The sequence below is a fragment of the Manis pentadactyla genome, chromosome 5, assembly GCF_030020395.1.
Source record: "Manis pentadactyla isolate mManPen7 chromosome 5, mManPen7.hap1, whole genome shotgun sequence".
Classification (NCBI taxonomy): domain Eukaryota; kingdom Metazoa; phylum Chordata; class Mammalia; order Pholidota; family Manidae; genus Manis; species Manis pentadactyla.
Genome location: NC_080023.1, coordinates 72,571,708 through 72,592,862, shown reverse-complemented (window position 1 = coordinate 72,592,862; position 21,155 = coordinate 72,571,708). Strand labels below are relative to the sequence as shown.

Genomic DNA, 21,155 nt, shown 5'->3' with positions numbered 1-21,155 from the left:
CCTCCCACCACCTTGTCCCTGGTAACCACCATTCCACTTTCTGTATCTGTGTATTGACTCTCCTGGGTCATATAAATGGAATCATAGAGTATTTGTCCTTTTGTGTTTAGCTCATTTCATTTAGATAATGTTTTCAAAATTCATCCATTTTGTAGCATATATAAGAACTGTATTCCTCATTAGGGTGAGTAATACTGCATTGTGTGTCTATATCACATTTTGTTCATTCATCCACTGATGGACATTTGGGTTGTTTCTATTTTTTTGTGTATTGGAAGTTATACCACATTTAGGTGTGGATTTCTGGCTCCTTTCTAATGTGTTTTCCTATATTATCACAGAGAGAATGGATTGGTTTATTTAACCTACAATCTCCTCCAAATGCAAGAGGTTTTCAGGGAAATGGACATCTCATGGAAAATGATTAGCTAACTGAAATTCTGATGTTGAGCTTTCACGAATAAATGAATCAAACAAAAGTTGGTTGGCCTAAGTGTCCTTAAGATAATATCTCTACTTTCTCCTTTTCCTTCATTAAAACAAAAACAATGATGACAACAGTATATAGAGAGATGCCAAGAGATCATTAATGATGCAATACCTCTAGAGATGCTATATTTCCAGAGGTGAAATTTCATGGTAAAACATGGTACAGAACTGTTTCTCAAAACTCAAGTCCAGAGAGCACTCCCTGTGTTCCCTTGTCCTATGCCAATCTGTTACTAGCAGTTGGTATCAAGTCAAAGTCTCAAGTTACAACCACACTATTTGACCATGTGGGCAAAGTCTGCCCGCAGATCTGGCTTACCTCTGCCACTCCCATCAACACTTGCAGCACAGCTCTCCCCTGGAGATCCAAGCAGAGGGCAGATCTTTGCTGGGACTAGGCAAGTCCTAAGCCCAAGGAGAACACGGAGCAGAGCCATGAGCATCGTCTTGGATATCCTCCTGCTTCTGACCACCATCATCTACTCCTATTTGGAGTCCTTGGTGAAAGTTTTCATTCCCCAGAGGAGAAAATCTGTGGCTGGTGAGATTGTTCTCATTACAGGAGCCGGGCATGGAATAGGCAGGATGACTGCCTATGAATTTGCAAAACGGAAAAGCAGACTGGTTCTGTGGGATGTTAATAAGGTAATAGGTGCCTCTGCCCATCTCTTAAAGTCACAGTAAGACAAGTTTTTTTAAAAAACTATTTGACTTACCACCTGCTTACGTTTGTATTTTTTCTTTTTCAAAGTGTAATAACTAAATTCCTCGGAGCCTTCTTCTATGTATGCAGCAGGGTGGTTTGATGAGGGGAACATAACTGAGAATTAAGCAGGTTAATAACACAGACTCAGGGAACAGGCTAAGTCCAAGTTGTTTAAATCGAGATGTAACTTAATTTCTTTCATTCTCAGTTTCCTTATCTCTGAAATGAAGATAATAACTCACGGGTTGGGCAAAAACAAGGTTAACAAACTACAGCTAATGGACCAAAGCTATTCCCTTGGCAGCTTGTTGAGTGAGGAATGTTTTTTGCATTTTTAAAGGGTTGTCAAAGGAAGATTCAAATAAAGAAAGAAGTACAGTCAACAGAAGCCCTGAGAGCCTCCCCTCACACACACACAATCCTAACATATTTACTGTCTGGCTCTTTCCAGAATAAATATGCTGAGCTCTGGGCAAAGGATTAACAGGATGAATATTTTAAAGTACTTAGAACAATGCCTGAACATAGCAAATATTAATTGTGTTGAATAAAACCTCCATGCAGTGAGTCAGGCTTTCTTTCAGGCATTCATGTTTTCCTTGTACTGTTATTTGTAAATGCTAGGTTAACTACTCAAAATAAAATAGAAGTAATTGAAATCTCATATCATTTTCCCTAAACTTGTAAATTCTGGTATGGTCATGAAAATAAGCACAGAAAGTGTTTACAGCATTTTAAAATTGAAAAAAATGCTTAGTTTTTTTAAGAAGCAGATTTTCCGCAAATCACAATGAGATTTTGATTGCCATTATATTATCACTCTCTCATGCTCTTTGCCTTCATGCCAGGTTGGCACCTTCCCTCTTAAGGCTTTCAAAAATGCCTCTTGGAAGAATGAAAGTAGTTAATCACAGATTAGTTATTTCTGCTTCATGAGGAATCAGGGTAGAAGAATTTACCACCACTTACATTGTCTGGTTGCCCCATCAGACGTCCAGGTAGGAGATGCTGAAGCAATCTTTACAGCATCCACTCGAGGGAAGGTGACACAGCCTGAATTATTATAAAGTAGAAGCACTGAGGTTGGTTTTAGGACAATATAGACAGGGAGGTAATAAGAGTCTCACTTTTGAAGATTTTTTTCCTCTTGATTTTCTTGGGTTATTTTTTAGATGCCCTAAAAAATTCAGAGTACATTCACTTTCATAGTCCATAGTCCAGCGCTGGGGTTACTACAGGGATTTTACTCTAGAGAAAGTCAAACAGGAAAAGCTAAAAGAAAAAAAAAAATGTCTCCTGAACTTAGGAAACAAGTTCTTCTCTTTCTAGACTGTAAAGAATATTATACAAGAAAAAGTTGATAGGTTTTTATATAAAATATATGGATATTTATATAATAGATGAGTTGATACACATGAAAATGATTTGGTTCTTGACGAGATGCCAATGAACTTCCTAAAAGAGAACAAGAATTTACAAATTGAGAAAATTGTCTGTTCTCAGGCATTTATAAGAAAAATATAAATAAGTATAAATCCATGAAAAAGGTTTGATGAAATCTCACTTTTGGGTCTCTTTCCACGTGTGTATATTTGGAGAGGACTGATATGTATCACATTTTTCTAATTCCAGTGACAAGAAATAAAAATGGCTATTTAAGATTCTGCCTGAAAGATGGGTCACCTAATCTCACAGAGTCTCTTTGAATCCTTGAATTTTATGGTTAAACATTTAAGGTGTTAAATGATTCACTCTGAGTATAAATGTAAATCAGATCTCCACCTGTGGAAGGTGCCAGCTCTCTTGCTACTGCTGGCTTTTCTTGCCTTACAAGATGAGACATGTTAGCAATTGTCCTCATTCAATTGAAACTACTGCTTTAGGAACACTGTGATAAGTGGGATACCCAAGGCACACTAGAGCTGAAGCCAAATAAAGCAAGCAAACATTGTGTTGCCAGGCAGCAGCACCTGGGGAGGTCTGTCCCTGCTCACTAGGGGAAAAATCAGCCTGAATTGGGGAGGGTTCTTGACTCTGGGTGAAAAAAGATTCTGGAACAGTGTAGGTGAGGAAGGAATTCATTAAAGCAAGAGCAGCTGGGAATGGCAGCTGCCTTGCAGGCAGCAGAGAACAGGGAGGTGCAGAGCGAAAGAGGGAAAGTTCTCAACCTGGGGTAGATTCCCTTGCCAACTCCTGAAGGCAGGGTCACGGGGCATCGTGTGTCCGCTTGGGTCTGCACAGCATGGGGACTGGCCCCTACCGCTCCAGGATTTGGGAGAGCCGCAGAGCACAGGATGGAGTGAAGTTATGTTCTGAGAACTTCCCAAAGAAAGGAGATTTGAATTCAGGTAGGCTACTAACAGCAGATCGCACAGCTGCAGTTTCATCCCTATCAACCAGGCGATGGAAACAAGCAGGCCCAAATCTGAGCTCTTAGCAGCTCCTTCCTACTTATCAGGAGTAAAGCAGAGACAAAGTGGAGACTTAGAAATAAAATGAAATAACAAAGAGTTAAAGTACAATAATTTGAGCAGTGAGAAAGCTTTATTTGAAAGTACGCACTTAAAGAAAGGAAAGTGTCCTCAGAATGAAGGTGCACTGAAAGGTTGTCTTTAAGGCTTCCAAGAATGAGGTAAAGGGCAGAGGGGAGGGAGGTTGCTGGCCATCGGCCTGACTTGTGGTCTCAAAGTGCTTACCGCTGGTAAGCGACACATGTCTCCTCTCCTCTATTTTTTGCTAATTTTGCTAAATAAACCCAACACAAGGGATTTATTTATCCTGATTTCTATGATAGTGGTTACCCTCAAGCTGTGGGGACATAACAGTTAAGACTGCTTGCTCTGCCTTAAGGTAGGTTGTTGGGTTATTGTCTGATTACCAGAGAATATGTTAGGAATCTTACTTCTCAACTCTCTACTTTTTAAAATGGAATCTTAGCCTTGAGGGAGGGTCCCTCCTGTTCTTACTATACTGTTTATATCTCAGCATTTTTTCATCATAGGCAGGAAAAGTTAATCATGATGCTTGTCCCATGTCCCTGCCCTGCCTCAATTGCTCACAAAAAGACAAGATGTTACATTTTGCAGTGCTCCAGCTGTTTTAATTCTTCAATCAAAGCATGTGAAGAAAGCTCTAGTTACTAATGCCCTCCACCAACTTTGAATCTAGAGACAAAAGAGCGTGTAGTGGTTCTTGTAATGTGGCAATGAGCAGGCTACCAGCTGAAGCTTAAATCATTGAAAGGTGCTCTCAATCCTCCATCATTATTCCTCTGCAGCCCCTAAAAGACATAAGAGAGGACATTGGCTCTGTGACTGCGTGTTCTAATTTCTGTTTGGGTATGTTCTTTGGGATTTCAGGTCTCTGCTCCAGCGTTTAGCACATGGGAGTGGAATACAAAGGACTTGGAGGAGGCAACACTGGCTAAGGGAAACCACCTGCCACTCAGGGACCACCCCAAATAACAGCCACACCACTAACATCCTGATGTGCGAAAAGGGCTTTTAAGCTGTCCTTGCCTCTTCATCACAGAGAAGAATTTACAAATTGTTAGAGGAAAAAGTATAATTTTTAAAACCCTGTGAGCTCTATAAAAATCCAGAGATGTCAAAACTCAAAAAGAATTCTAATTTTCCAGAAATGCAGATCAAGAAACATCAGGGAAATTCTTTCTTAGGAAAGAGGTCTCTGAATTTAGGCTGAAAATAATTTGCTCTGTCTACATGTCTTGGAGTTATGAACAAAGTTGTCACATAGATGAGAATCCATCCAGGGGTGTTTGCTCATTTTCAGTCCTGAAGACTTGAAGAATAGCAGCATTGTGTCCAATGAAATCCTTCCTCAAACAAGGATCTTCCTCCTTCCCTCCTAGATACTTAAGTCAGAATCATTGAGAAAAGTACGATGGGCAGAGAGGTATATAGTTTAAAATTACCACTAGATTAGAATTGCTGCTTGAAGTTTTACCGCCCACTACATAGTGGGTGCTCAACAAATATATGTTAAGAGAATTGTTGAGTTTTCTTTTCTTCTCCATACACAAACATCACTCTTCATAACACTACTGAAAATGTCTTTCAAGCATGTTCTTCAAGCTATGAGAGTAGCCTGCTTTAGAGACACTGCCTCCTGGAGAACCTGCAACCCAACCTGAAAAAACATGGAGGATTTTTTTGTTTTGTTTTGATGCAGAACAGCTGTTGAGAATGTAGCAAAACAAGATGAAAACACATGACTAATATGAACAGCCCCTGGCAGAAAAGCCAGGCATAATCTCTGTGCAAATTAGGCAAGCAGGAGCAGTGCAAATAAGGAGCATATTTCAGGCATGAATTTTAATCTTAAAAAGAAATTTCTTCTCCAATGCATTCTCCTCCACTCTTGTCCCCAGCTGGCCTCCATCTCTCTGAATTTGTTCTTTCCAATTACAGCATGGTGTTGAGGAAACTGCAGCTGAGTGCAGAAAACTAGGGGCCACTGTGCATGTATTCGTGGTAGACTGCAGTAACAGAGAAATGATTTATAACTCTGTGAACCAGGTGAGACTTCAGGACACAAATTTATTCAAATAATTTTGTATGCACTGACATGGAAAATGAAAGTTTTCTTTATGACTGCCTGATTTAAATTAGATTTTTAACCTCTGCTAATAGACATAGTTGTGTGAATAAGGACATACACTTTTTTCTTGCATATAATCCACTCAACTCTGCCTATTATTATTTTTATTCATCATTTTCATTCAAATCAGAAGTTTGAACAGCAGTACAGAGTGACAGAAAAAAGATTTATCACCAGGAAAAAGAATCACTTTCTAATTTCATTTCAGTCCTATTACTTTTTTAGAAATTCCTTTTATTTCTTGAATTATTTCCTTGGTGGGATCTTATTTATGTTGATGCCAATCTAGTCTTCTATAGAAAATGTAATATTAAAATTATTATAACCATTTTAAAAGAGTAAATGTCAAATACAATGAACTAAGCACTCTGAAAAAACGATTGCATCCTTTAATTTATAATAACCTACAATAGCCCTATTAACCTCATTTGACAGGTGACCAAATGGAGTTCAGAGAGGTTAAGCCAGACCAACGTCATGTAGTTGGTGGTGGCAGGATTATCATTTAGTACTTTTAAAATGGTCAGAATTGATATATCAATTAATCAACACAAATAATAATTTCATTTTATTGATAAGCTTTAAAAATCGATGCTGCTATACTGGATACTGAAATTTAGATGTTAAAAAAAATGGTTCATTTTTTATGACAGTGTTCCCTTTGCATCCACTATTTGGGCTAACAGTCTTTACTGCCTGAACTCTAAGACAACTCATTAAACAGATTGAATAATCTAATCCCTTCCCAATACAGCCCCAAAACTTTGATTTTCTATAATACACCCGACAAATGTGTTCCTCCCACTTCAAAAGGTAAAGAAAGAAGTGGGTGATGTAACCATCATAGTGAATAATGCTGGGATAGTATATCCAGCTGACCTTCTCAGTACCAAGGATGAAGAAATTACCAAAACCTTTGAGGTCAACACCCTAGGACATTTTTGGGTGAGTATGAGTCAGCAGCATTTCTGGTTTGTGCATGTCTGATACCTCCTCTTAAAGTACATGAAGTTCATAGTTGAGCTCACATCCTTCTGGCTGGAGACTGGCAAGTCTTTCCCTTAAATCAAGGACATCAAATTAGTTTGACTGGAAGAGCCTCTGAAGAAAGGGCCCAGGGTTCAAGGGGATACAACTTATTAGAATGTAGGTAGTCAGTCTGTTTTTTCCACCAATATCTAACACAAAGCCTGGCACATATCAGGTGCTCAAAAATTATTGTTTGAGTTTTGCTAAGGGTTGTCAGCATACATCTTTTCAGTGTTTTAGAGGAATTATATACAGTGTACATTCACTTGTGACCTCATGTCCTGGAATTGTAGAACTGAAAGGACAGCAGAAATCGCTACACAGATGTATGTAGAGGTTGTGGATTTTTCAGGATGGACTCTGAGACAAGCTCTAGATACGTGCTGGAACTCAGAACTATAGCTGTCCAGACCTCTTACAACTGGTTAGTTTTGTGAGAGACCAAAATACACCTTTGTAGAGAAAATTTGTATGAATTAACCTTCCAGTGCCACAATATTAGTGTAGAACCCAAGGCAAATCTGGATTCTGGAAGAGAGAAGATAAAAAGAGATATCTCCCCATCTTCTCCTGCTAATAAGAATTGATTATTATGCTCACCAAACTACCTTGAGACCACATGTATTAATTATCTGCAGCTACATAACAAATTACATCAAAACTTAGTGGCTTAATGCAACAATAAATGTTCATTTTCCTCTCACAGTTTCTGTGGGTCAGGAATTCGGGCACAGCTTGGTTTGGGAATTCTGGCTCTATGAATCTGCAGTATCAAGAGGGTGGGTTTATAAAATTCTCACCAAATATTATTGATATTTCTCACAAAACAATAAAGCTTCTAGGAGATAAAGACTTTTGTTTCCTGCAGCCTCAACATATAAAGCAAAATATTACAAATAGACACCAAATCTAATCTTCATGCACAGTGATTGTGGGTAACTATAGAACTCTGAGACTTTAAAAATAAGCTGTATCTCAATATAATATATTTGTTTTCTATATCAATTTGATACAGGTACACAAGATGTTATCTCATCTCATAGAATGAGAAAGCCCCAAACCAGAAAAATCACGTGTTACCAGATTGCTGTAGGGAATTTTTTCTGAAAACTGAATTTTTCCCTTAACAATATTGTTCATTAGAAACAACCATAAAGGAGATATCTGATTCTCTCTGAAGGAAAGAAGAGGGAAATATTGAGATGAGTTCTTGGCAAGTGATACTCAGTGCACAGCACTAAAAGTCAGTTAGAACCTATGTATTTTCATTTTTTCCATTTCTGTCATTTGTATGGATGTAATTATGGAATCTTGGCACATATCTTATTTCACCGTAGAAGTTGTCTCAAATGACATTTTGTCTTAAGAACAAAACTACCTAACTTGGAAACCTAACACCTCTGCCATCGTTTTTTCTTTCTGCAATGATCTGTAAGATCACAAAAGCACTTCTTCCATCAATGATGAAGAGAAATCATGGCCACATAGTCACAGTGGCTTCAGTGTGTGGCCACGGAGTGATTCCTTATCTCATTCCATATTGGTAAGTATTATTTTCCAGCAGTGCTGTATATTTTTCTACTTTTAAGGGTTTTTTAGACCTCAAATTCCAATCCTCATAGCAGGGTAACTTGTATTTACAAAGTTTATATGGTAGTTTAGAGTTAACTTTTAAAAATGACTTCTGCAACAAGGAAATTGTTTGTAATCATTTAAGGAGCTCTCTAAAAACTCCTCTGTTGAGCAATCAAAGACAACAGAAATGCCAAGCATGTATCCATGGAATGAGTAGATGTTGACAAAGGAAACAGGGGACCCACAGACTAAGAAGCAAAGCATACACAAGTCCCAGTGAACACAAATCGGTGCCAGAGCCCATGCCCAGGGTGAGCTAACCAGGGCGGTTCCTGGATCAAAACATTTTCCAGGGTGCTTGTGCCATGAAAAATAGTTGGTATGTAAGAGAGAGAGAGAGAAAGCCTTTACCTGATCACAAATGCAGATAGCACACTCCATACTCTACCAAGGATATAAAGAGAAGAAGGTGGGAGGTCCTAAGGATACACTATTTGCAAAGTCTTTTCCTTGTAAGCTCCTTTAATGGTACCTCATGTCCTTCCTTCTGTTTCATATCAGCATCATGGAAAATTTTAACTTGTTAACATTTTTGCCACTTCACAACTGCCCACACATGAATATCAGTGGGTGGGTGTGGGGATGGGTAGTTAATTTATTATTTCCTTGTACATCCATGTTCAAAGTTAAATTTAGTCAGAGACAAAATTATTTCTAACACTGAATGTAGTCACAGGTATAGTTAAATTTCTATGTAGATCAAGGTGCACACACTTTAGTGCACACACATATGGTTGTTTCAAGCTGCCTTTACCATTTTAAAACATGAAAAAGAATTCCATAGATTAAACAATTGTTTTAATGCTTAAAAACATGGAAACCCTATGTAATAATCACTTTTCCCTTTTTTTCTTCTCCTGTAAGAAAGCAGCTACCTTTTAACTTTACGGTTCTTATTGTTGCCTGAATCAAAAATACAATTAACATTTTTATAGATCCTTATATAGACAGTGAAGTTACTATTCATATGCTATTGGATTTAATCCTCAAGAGAGCCTGTATTTTCTTATCTGCATTTAAAGATCAGGAAACCAAAGGAAGAATATAAAGGAATATGCTGAAGATTGCACAACACACTCACACGACCCAAATTCCTTTTACTCCAGATCTTCATAATGAAATTAAGAAGACAAAAGTGGCCTCCAATGTTAAGAGAGAAACTTTTGATAGTTATCAAGATAGAGGAGAAGTATGTGACAAAACTTACAGAGTTTTGTCAATACAGATATTAGTTATATAGTTTTTCTTAATATGTTTTCCTGATTCATACTTTTCAAAATGAAAACATCAATAAAAACTGATTAGAAAACAGTTGGAAGAGTAAATGGAAAACCTTCCATGTAGGATGAAAAATGAGCTATAAGCTGGTCAATAAAAGTGATTAGGATTTCTTCTATTGCTGTCACTGTTAGTTAATTAAAAAATAGGTAAATGCAGAATTCTGTGAGATAATATAAGATAATGTAATGAAAATGAACAAGCAAGGGGAAGATTTGGGGGCTTGGCTTCAACTTGTTCTCACACCAAATCAACATCAGCCTCTCACAGAAAGCTGAGCCATGTGTCCCACTTGCCTTTGACTAATAATGGTGGGTAATTCTCTTACAGTTCCAGCAAATTTGCTGCTGTTGGTTTCCACCAAGCTCTGACATCAGAACTTGCAGCCTTAGGAAAAACTGGTATCAAAACTTCGTGTCTCTGCCCAGTGTTTGTGAATACTGGGTTCACCAAAAACCCAAGTACAAGGTGAGCTCAAAATCACGTTAGGATGAAAATATGTCATAAGAAATGATACAAAAATGATAAGACAAATCTTTAGGTGGGGCAACTGAGAAAATTATAAAAAAGGAAAAGGAAAAATATTATTTCTTATTAATGTTATTGTATTGCCCTAAGTTTTCACTTTGAAATTAGATGAACAAAGGGAAAAAATGCATTAGGAACTAGCAGGAATGATCAGCCACCAATGAATTAGAAAATTGGATTGCAAGGTTCAACACACCTTCAGACACCAAGAAGGAGTGAGAGTGGGGTGGGGCAGACTGAACAGGCATGTTTAAGGGGCTGGTGAGGGCATCCTCTCTGGAAAACACACCCCAAAAATGAATGACACCTAACACCTTCCTCTCCCATACTCCTCAGTAGAGTAAGAAATACGCCCCTTTTCCGTTTTCCACAGCACTGGCATAAAGGTACTCCAACGTTTTCCAAACTTGCATGATCTATCAGCTATGCTGACATAAAAAATACATGTTCTTAGGCTGTTCCTCAGAGGTTCTGATTCAGTAGGCTGGGATGAGCTCCAAGAAAAAAGTGCTTTGTTTACAAGCATACCAGGTGAGTCTGGAGACAGAGTTGGAAACCACTGATGTATTAAATACACATTTAACAACCACATGCATTTGATCACTGCTATCACCTTGCTCTCCTTAAAAACACAAATGTTCCTGGGAGCAGCAATAAATTAAGACCCTAACTCCTTAGTCAAGGTGAATTTCTACAAAACTTTGTCTCGGTTAGGGCAGGATTAAGATACCTGCTTCACAAATGTGCTTCAATTATAATATATATTCTGCTGCAGGCTAACAAAATATATTAAGCTTGCTAATCTGAAGCCAATTTATTACTGGAAGGGAATTTGTCCTAATATATTAGTTCTAAAGAGCTAACAAACTCCCTTTTAAGCTCAGCCTCATTTGAAGCTATGACTCTGAAACTGAATTACCTGTGTTGGTTCTGGATCTGCAGTCACTGCCCGGCAGCAGCATCCATAACGTTGTTACACTGTAGATACTCAACAAATCCACAATATGTAAGTCAATATGTTTACTTACATATTGTGAACATAGTTAAGTTACTCTGGGCTCAGTTTTGTTAGATGGGCAATTGAGCCCAATAAAAATCATCTTGGTAAGCATTCTGGCTTTGAGTGTGCCAAGAGATCAAGGTCCACTGTTGGGGAAGGCTCGACAGATTAAAAGAATAATGCTAATGTGACCTGGGTAGTGTGGGTGCCCAGGGAGAACATAGGGACTGACGCAGGCTATGCTGAAGATTTGGGATTGTTCTCACCCAGACTGCTGGGTTCTGGATTTTCTTGGCAAAGACTAAAATGTCCATATGCTGATGGCAGGGTTGGCTCAGAGACTGGGTGATGGAACCGGATAGGAGAAATCAGGAAGGAAAGAGGCAGAACCTTGTAATTTAGAAAAGTATTGATTCATATTACTCTGCTGACTTGCCGCTCAATACCATGGAAACCTCAATCACATAATAATTTGTACATCACAGAGTATCTCAGGGAAGGAAGTTATAACATCCATGGCTTATTTAACTCCTCTACACAACGTTTTTATTCACTGGCCATTCAGCCTATGTTAGATATCTTTGATGCAACACTTCCAAGCCATTTGCATTTTAATTTTCAGTCATCATCTTGCACTACAGGACATTCTACACTGGGCCTGTGAGTAGGGAAGTCAGAGGTGTCTCCCAACTACTAAATGCCCTCAAATCAGTCTGGCTTTATGGGATACCTCCACAAGAAAGAAAGCATAACTAAATATAGAATTCTCTCCTTGGATCCAACAAGCCCTGAGGAGAAATGTTTTACATAGAGAAATTTTTTACATAGAACTTTTATATAGAAATGTCAAAGGTACCAAAGGGGACAGGTGTGGGAGGGCAGGTGGGAGGGAGGGAGAAGGGGATTGAGGGGTATTATGTTTAGTACACATAGTGTGGGGTCACGATGAAAACAGTGTAGCACAGAGAAGGCAAATAGTGAATCTGTGGCATCTTACTACACTGATGGACAGTGACTGCTTTGAGGTATGGGGGAACTTGATAATATGGGTAAATGATAATAAATAAAAGATGTGGTACATATACACAATAGATTATTACCCAGCCATAAAATGAAGGAAATCTTGCAACTTGTGATAACATGGATAGACATACAGTGTATCCCACTAAGTGAAATAAACCAGGCAGAGAAAGACCAAAAAAAAAAAAAAAAAAAAAAGAAATGTCAAATGTTTCCTTTCTGTCCATGATCAGTCCTACGCAATACTGTTCCTTGCCTGGCTTCTCTTCTCTACCACACAATTTCTTGTAACATTTTGATATTTTGACTGAGTGAGCCATGAAACACACCTACTAGATAGGAGAGTATAAGATTGTGATAAAAAAAATCAACATGACATGTGGGATGTGGGGGTGGGGGTGAGTAAAATTTGTGCAGTGAATCTGAAACCTTTTAAATCCTAATTTGGTAAAAGGAAAAGTACATTTTCCTGCCTTTGTTAATTAAACATCAAAAAGAGCCAAACATTTTTCTTCCTTTTTATTTTGGCTTAAAACAACAGAAATTTATTCTCTAATGGTTCTAGAGGCTAGAAGTCTGAAGTCAAAGTGTTGGCAGGGTCATGCTGCCTCTGAAACCTGTAGGGAAGAGTCCTTCCATGCCAGTTTCCAGCTTCTGGTGGTTTGCCAGAAATTTTTGGCATTCTTTGCCTTGCAGTTTCATAACTCCAATCTCTGTCTTCATCATCACACATTTTTCTTTTTAATCACAGATTGTGGCCCATACTAGAGACAGAAGAAGTTGCAAGAAGCTTAATAGATGGAATACTTACCAACAAGAAAATGATTTTTGTTCCATCTTACATAAATATCTATTTAACACTAATGGGGTAAGTAGAGCACAAACATTTAAAATACTGAAACACCAATAGAACTATCATTACAGTTTGAGTTGTGAAAGTTGCCATGGAAACTCCATGACTGGGGAGAACAATTAAGTTTCCTCTGCTATTGCCTCACCCAGTCTATTAAAAGAGAATGATTGATTTTCTCTACCACATCTCCCACCTCTACCTAACCTTTGCCAGAGACTGTTGTAACTGAAGGAAAGACAGTTTAAAGAAAATGCAATATAGTGAAGTAGCTAAAAATAAAAGGTGTATAAAAAAACCTGCTGAGGTTTGATTGAGATTGTATTTAATCTACAGACAAATTGAGGGAGAACTGACATATTAACAATATTGGGTCTTCCAAACCCAAGAACACAAAGAACATATATTTTCTTTTTTTAAATTTTCTTCAATATCTCTATACAATATTTTGTAGTTCTCAGTGTAGAAATCTTACATGTCTTTTGTCAGGTTTATCTGAAAGTATTTCATATTTTTGATGCTATTATAAATGGCATTAAAATTTTTATTTCCCATTGTTTGTTGCTAGTATATATTTTATGTTTGCATTTTGATCTAGTATTTAGCAACCTTGCTAAACTCACTTCCAGTAATTTTTTGTAGATTCTAACAGATTTTTTTTACATAGATGATGATATTATCTACAAACAAAAACACTTTTATTTCTTGCTTTCCAATCTGCTTGGGGTTTTTTCCTTCTTTATTGCACTGTCTAGAACACTCCATGCAATGTCAGAAAAGAGTGAAAACGTACATCCAAGTGTTCTCTTGGATCTTAAGAGGAAAATATTCATTCTTTCACAATTAAGTATGGTATTAGCTGTAGATTTTCTTTCATACAACCCTTTATCATATTGAGAAGGTTCCCTTCTATTACTACTTTGATGAGAGCTTTTATCAAGAGTAGATATGAATTTTGTCAAATGCTTGTACTGAATATATTAAGAAGATCTTACAGTCTTTTTATTTTAGTTTCTTAATATGGTAAATTATACTGATTTTGAAGAATAAATCAACACTGCATTGTAATGTCTTTATCTGATTTTGAATCAGGTTCATACTGACCTCATGAAATGAGCTGGAAAGTATTCCCCTCTCTTCTCTTTTTCAGAAGAACTTGTGTAGGATTGGCATTATTTTTTTCCTTACATGTTTGGTAAAATTCACCAGTGACACCATCGAGGTCTGTTATTTTCAATACAGGAAAGTTTTTAACAGCAAATTTAATTTCTTTAACAGCTATAGGGCTATTCAGGCTACTTCCTTGTTTTTAGTAATGTCTGCGTGTCCTTCAGGGAATTTGTCTATTTCAACTAAGCTGTTGAATTTATTGGCATAGCCTTGTTCATAATGTTCCCTTTTCATGCTTTTAATGTTTCAGCATCTCTAATTCCTGGTATTGGTAATTGTGTTTTCTCTCTTTTCTTTATTGTATCAGTTTATCTAGAGGTTTATCAACTTATTGATCTTTTCAGAGAACTAGCATTTGGTTTAATTGATTTTTTTCTCTTTTGTGTGTGTGTGTTCTATTTAATTAATTTCTGTTCTGATCTTTATTTCTTTTATTCTGACTACTTTCCACTAAGTGTTTTCTTCTTTTCCTAGTTTATTAATGTGGAAGCCAAGTCCACTACCTTTTTACTAGTATAGGAATTTAGTACTATAAATTTTACCCACACACTCTTTTAGTTCCATCCATCAAATTTTGACATAACATGTTTTCATTTGCAATCCATTCAAAAGACTTTCTAATTTCCTTTTTTGTATCAGTTATTTAGAAGTGTGTTTTTTAGTTTGTAAATATTTGGAGATTTTTCTAGAGATCTGTCTCTTGCTGATTTCTAATTTAAGTCCTTTGTGTGACTTGAATATTTTAAGTATATTGAGACATGTTTAAGCCCCAAAAATAGTTTATCTTGTTGTTTTATGTGCACCTAAAAAGAATGAGTATTTTATGGTGTTGAGTGTTCTATAATTGTCAGGTTAGGTCCAATTAGTTGGTAGTGTTCCTCAGGTCTTCTAAATCTTTACTGATTTTCTATTTGTTTTACCAATTATCAGAAGAAATATTGAAATCTTGAGCTATAATTGTGTATCCTTTTTTTTGCAATTCTGCCCATTTTTGCTTCATATATCTGGAAGCTCTGGTATTATGGGCATAAATACTTAGAATTATTATTTCTTCTAGATGAACTGACTGCTTTCCCATTTTGGAAATGAACTTATTAATCCCTGGTAACACACTTTGCTTTGAAATCTATTTTGTCTGATATTAATATAGCCACTCTAGCTTTAGACTAATGTTATCTTAGTGTATCTTGTGCTATTCTGTTACTCTTAACCTATTTAGTTACTTAAATTTGAAATGTGTTTCTTGTAGACAATGTATAATTGGGTCTTTTTTTTTAATCCAATTTCACAATCTCTCCCTTTTAATTGTGATAGTTAGATCATTTATATTTAATGTTATTACTGATATAGTTAGACTTAAAGCTAACTTTAAGGCTTTTTACTTGTTTTTTATTTGTCCCATTTATTCTTGGTGTCTTTTTGCTCCTTTTCTGTCTACTTGCAGGTTAATTGAATATTTTCATATTTCCATCTTAATTATTTTGTTGGTTTATAAGCTATAATTCTTTATTTTGTTATTTTAGCTAATGATTTAAGGTTCACAGTATGCATTTTTAACTTATCATGATCTCCTTCGAATGGTATTATACCACTTCATATATAGTCCAGGAACCTTACAATGGTATACTTCTATTTCTCTCCTCTCAGACTTTATGCTATTGTTGTCATGTATTTTACTTTTATATGTTATAAATGGTGCACTACATAGTTATTATTTTTGTTTAAACAAACAATTATCTTTTTAAAGAGATATAAATAACAAGGAAAATTCTTAAATGTTTACCTGTACAGTCAACATTTCTGATGTTCTTCCTTCATTTGTGTACATCCAGATTTTGATCTAGTATCATTTCCCTTCTGCCTGAAGGACATCCTTTAACATTTTCTTAGGGAAGGTCTGCTGGCTATCAATTATTTTGCCTTTGTGTGTCTGACAAATTATTTTGCCTTAGTTTTAAAAGATATTTTCACTGAATATAAACTTCTAGGTTGATAGCTTTTTGTCTTTCAGTATTTAAATGATGTTCTCTACCATCTCCATGATTTCCATCTCATCTTTGCTAGAGACTATTCTAATTGAAGGAAAGAGAATTTAAAAGGAACACAGTTAAATAAAGTGATTAAGAATGAAGCTCTATCTGGGATTTAAAAAAATACCCTGCCACTTACTAGTTCTTCAACCATGGACTTTATTTAACTACTAGAGCCTCAGATTTCCTATGTATAAAATGGGGATGGTGATAATGCCTCCTTTCCAAGTATGCAAAATAACATGATGCAAGTAAAACTGCTGTCATTGAAAATATGGAAGTCAGATATTAAAGGCTTAGGAAGCAGAATTTATACAGCATGTTAAGGGAAATGGGGTTATTTAACCAAGGGAGATAATCTCCCAGCTTTCTTCTGAAGGATAGTTTAAAATAAATTCAGACTGAAGCAATGAGAGGATAACTATGCTAACCTCAAAAAAAACACCCTAAGCCTTTTTGAAACAAATCCACATAAACTGTGCCAAATATTGGAATAGAGCAATTCAAGAACAGGGAAAAAAACTGCACTGCTACATCAATTTCAAGCTTCCATTTTTGCTTAAATAGATTAAATTAAGCAAGTATAACCTCGATCTCAAACAACATCATCTCATGTGTTGACTAAATTAGTGTCTTGGTGCTAAGCACTGTAGAAAATGAACGGCATGGGATTCCTACTTTCTTAGGACTCAAAACAGTTTATGTTAATGTTGAAAAAAACCTAAAGTCATAGCAGACTTGCATGTGACTAAGACAATAAACAGCAGTTATTCTGACAGCATTGGAAAATAGATATCCCTGTACACTAAAAAGGAGTATCAAAATTTTTGGTATTATTGTGGAGATTCCATGTTGGTTTGTTACTCAGCAACAGTGACTTATTGTTAATCTTCTTTACATTTAATTCCTTTTACAGAGATAGACAATTTTGTGAACAGATGCAATCACTAGCATGAAGGTTTCTTTGTGAGGGTAGTTAAAAAGCCTATATATGTTCTCTTTTTATAATTGTCTTTCTCCCAGCCAGATCTTCCCTGCTCCTTTGCTTATCCTCCATCTTCCACCCTAACCATCCTTCTAGGATAGGGGAGTAAATCACATATTGGGCAACAATACCAAAGTTATTCTCAACATGACTTTCTTTGCCTGATGTGTTAGGTCTGCCTCCATACAGTCCCTCATACACTCTTCCTTTCATATGTGCACTCAAATCATACCATCCTTGAACACCCAGTTGTCCTTTTGAGGTTTTCTTTCACTAATCTAGTCCACATTAATTCTCACAGTTACATCCCTTAATTAGAGATGTTTAATATTTTTCAATGATTGTTTCAAGATGGTCATCTTAGCTTCTCAGCTAAACAGTAGCCTCCTCAGAGGCAATAACTCTTTTTAAAGTACTTTGTCTATCTTATTATAAAGTGCATAATAGATATTCAGTATATACTTAAGGAAAGGTGGTGGGGTGGATGGAAGAGATTCTGGGTGTGTCTCTCTGTAAACTCTTAACATCAGGATTCATTGAGTTTCAGAAATAAGCCCAGACCTTCAGTTTTAAACCGTTATTTATGTAAGATCTTATAAAATATTTTACTCATATAATATGAGAGGGTGAGAAGAGTGGTATATATCAGTGCCTTCTTTACATTTGCATAATATTAGAACTGTGAGTATTAAAAGACACACACAAAAAAGAGAGAGAGATGTGAAGGGAGAAAGCAAGAACAGATGAAAATTAAATACAAACCAGTTACCTCTCAGTGTATTTTACTTGACAACAAAACAGAACTCTGGTATCAAAGCTATAAAATTGAAATTTTTTCATCTTTTTTTTCATACAGATTTCTTCCTGAACGTGCCATTGCAGCTATAAATCATTTACAGAATATTCAGTTTGAAGCAGTGGTTGGCCATAAAACCAAAATGAAATGAATAAGTAAGCTCCAGCCAGAGATGTATGCACCCTAATGATATGGATCTAAGTTTAGAGTCAATGCTTCAAAGCTTTATTTCACATTTTTCAATGTTGTTAATATTAAAAACACTGGCTTGGCATTAGCAGCAGTTGAATGAGCAAGACTAATTACCTGCCTTTTTATTTCTCAATAATATTAATACAGTTTTAAAAGTCAGATCTATTTTTCATTCCATGTCTCTTTAAAGCTTCTATGCTTATATAAACATACTTAACAAGTCATTTTTCTTTAAGATATTTCATTTCTTTCCTCTTAAAGGTAGACAAAGCTGGAGGGAGGGGGAGAAAAGATGGTGGAGTAGGAAGGCAAAGCAGAAACCTACACACACACATGCACCAAGGAAGCAACTACAGCAAATACCACTCAATCTGAAAATGACCTGAAGACCGCAGAACAGACCATTTATCCCTGATGAAGAAGAGAAGACCACACAGAGAAGGGTAAAGTGTAAAAGCAACAATCAATCTGGACCCAAGCCCCTCCCCATCCCAGCCCACAAGTGGGAGGAACAGGAATGAAGCAGGGAGGTTATAGGGGCTTAGGAACTCTGTACACCTGACCCTGGAGTTCTGCTCTGGGAAAATGAGTGCACATTGTACTGGGTTCTAGTGATTAGCATGGCAGGACACCAGGGACAGTCTGGAAGGCTGAGACTCCAGTTGCTTGTGGAGGACAGGCAAGCTCCACCAGTCCCAGTGAGACCCAAAACAGAGGCAGCAGGTTGAAAGATTTGCCAGCAGCAGGAGTTGTACTTGAGAAGTGAGGTTTGGACAGAGCTCTCTCTGCAGGAGGAAGGGCAGGTGGACGATACCTCCTCAGCCTTCCCTTAGCACAACAGTCAGGCACTCTCAGAAGCCCCAGATGCTCCATTCCCCTCACTGTCAGCTCATCCCTGAGGCACTTTACTGCACCCTTTCAGCACACCCATCCACATGAACCAGCAGCATCAGGCTTTCTTGCCTGGAAGGCAGAGGGAGGCTTTCCCAGCTTCCTTGACCCTGTCTCAGCCCAATCAAAGAGGTGCCTGCAGAAACCAGCTCCAAGTGATCCTTCCTCCTCATGAGCAGCACAGCCCAGTGCCATGCACATGCCACACACACTGCATTAACCAGCAGCCACACCATCACAGCTGGGCAGGCAGATGGCAGCCCAGCCTACAATGATTCCAGCAGAAGCCACTACTCTGATCACAAAGGGTCACAAGAGGCAAGCTGCCAGCCACAGCTGACTGAGATAGACCACTATTACCAGATAGGCAGAAAGGCAGCCCCGCCCATTGCCCAAACAGAGCAGCTAGAGATCCACCACAAATGTGAACCTGGCACTGGACTGTAAAGAGTCTTCAGCCTCTGGGCACCACAGGATGCCTTCTTCAAAAAGTCAGTACTCTCTAGACCAGGAAGCATAGCAGACCCATCTAATGCAAAGGAAGAAACACAGAAACCCTGACAAATGAAGATGCAGAGGAATTTGTTCCAGACAGAACTATAGGATAAGACACCAGAAAGAAGGCTAATTGAAACAGAGATCACCTATCTTCTTGATAAAGATTTCAAAATAACCATCATATGTATGCTCACTGATGTGTGGAAAAGTATAGAAGATCTCAGGGAGGACTTCAACAAATATATACAAGAGCTGAAAAAGAGCCACTCAGAGCTGAAGAATACAGTAACTGAAACAAAGCATACAATGGAGGGAAAGAATAATAGATTTATGAAAGTAGGGAAGACGATCAATGAGATGGAAATTAAACCACAGGAAAACAAGAAAGCTGAGAAACATACAGGAAAAAAGAAAATCTAATTATGAAAGAATGCTAGGAGAGCTATGTGATAACTCTAAATGAAACAATATTCACATAATAGGGGTGCCAGAAGAAGAGAGAGACAAAGAGATAGAAAGTCTCTTTGAAGAAATAATTTTTGAAAATTTCTGCAATCTGGGAAATGAAATAGACACTCAGGACTTGGAAGTTCAGAGAGCCGTTAACAAAAGAAACCCCAGGAAGACAACCACAAGACATAATAATTAAAATAACAAAGATTAAGGATAAAGAGAGAGTATAAAAATCAGCCAGAGAGAGAACAAAGATTACTTAGAAGGGAAACCCTATCAGGCTATCAAAAAACTTCTCAACGGGAAATTATAGGAAGAAGCGAGTGGCATGAAATATTTAATGTACTGAAACAGAAAGGCCCTCAACCAAGAATCCTCTACCCAGCAAGAGTATCATTCAAATTTAAAGGAGAGATCAAACACACCCCAGATAAATGAAGTCTGAAAGAATTTTAACCATTAAATTTTCACTACAGGATATGCTAAAGGAACTTCTGTAAATGGAAATGTTCTAGGCCTAAATAGTTTTCACCAGTAAAAATAAACCCACAGTAAAGGTAGTTGACCAATTACTTAACAAGCAAGTATGAAATTAAATAAAATGTAGTAAAACCAACTATACACAAAATCAGTCAAGGAATACACAAAAAATGCAAATTATGACATCTAATACATAAAGTATGGAGGAGGAGAAAGGAAAAAGAAATGCTTTTGATTCTGTTTGAAATAGAGCAATCATCAACTTAATATAGACAGTTATATGTTTAGAAAGCTACCCTCAAACCTTATGGTAACCACAAATGTAAAGCAAACAACAGATACACAAAAAATTAAGAGAGAAATCTAATCACAACACTAAAGAAAACAATCAAATAACAAGACAAGTGTATAAGAGAGAAAGAAAGCAACAGAGAGGAACTATTTAAAAAACCAGAAAACAGTTAATAAAATGGCAATAAGTACATGCCTATCAATAATTACCTTA

The 21,155-nt window shown here is 37.0% G+C and overlaps 1 protein-coding gene across 1 annotated transcript; it reads left to right on the top strand.

The window, feature by feature from the left end:
* Window positions 1-812: 812 nt before the first annotated feature.
* LOC118917846 (17-beta-hydroxysteroid dehydrogenase 13) lies at window positions 813-18,428 on the top strand. The gene is made up of 7 exons (XM_036896102.2): window positions 813-1,134; window positions 5,626-5,733; window positions 6,629-6,760; window positions 8,281-8,387; window positions 10,088-10,225; window positions 13,057-13,173; window positions 18,197-18,428. Exons 1-7 carry the CDS (start codon window positions 925-927, stop codon window positions 18,285-18,287), a joined length of 903 nt encoding a protein of 300 aa, XP_036751997.1. The 5' UTR covers window positions 813-924; the 3' UTR covers window positions 18,288-18,428.
* The last annotated feature ends 2,727 nt before the right edge of the window (window positions 18,429-21,155 follow it).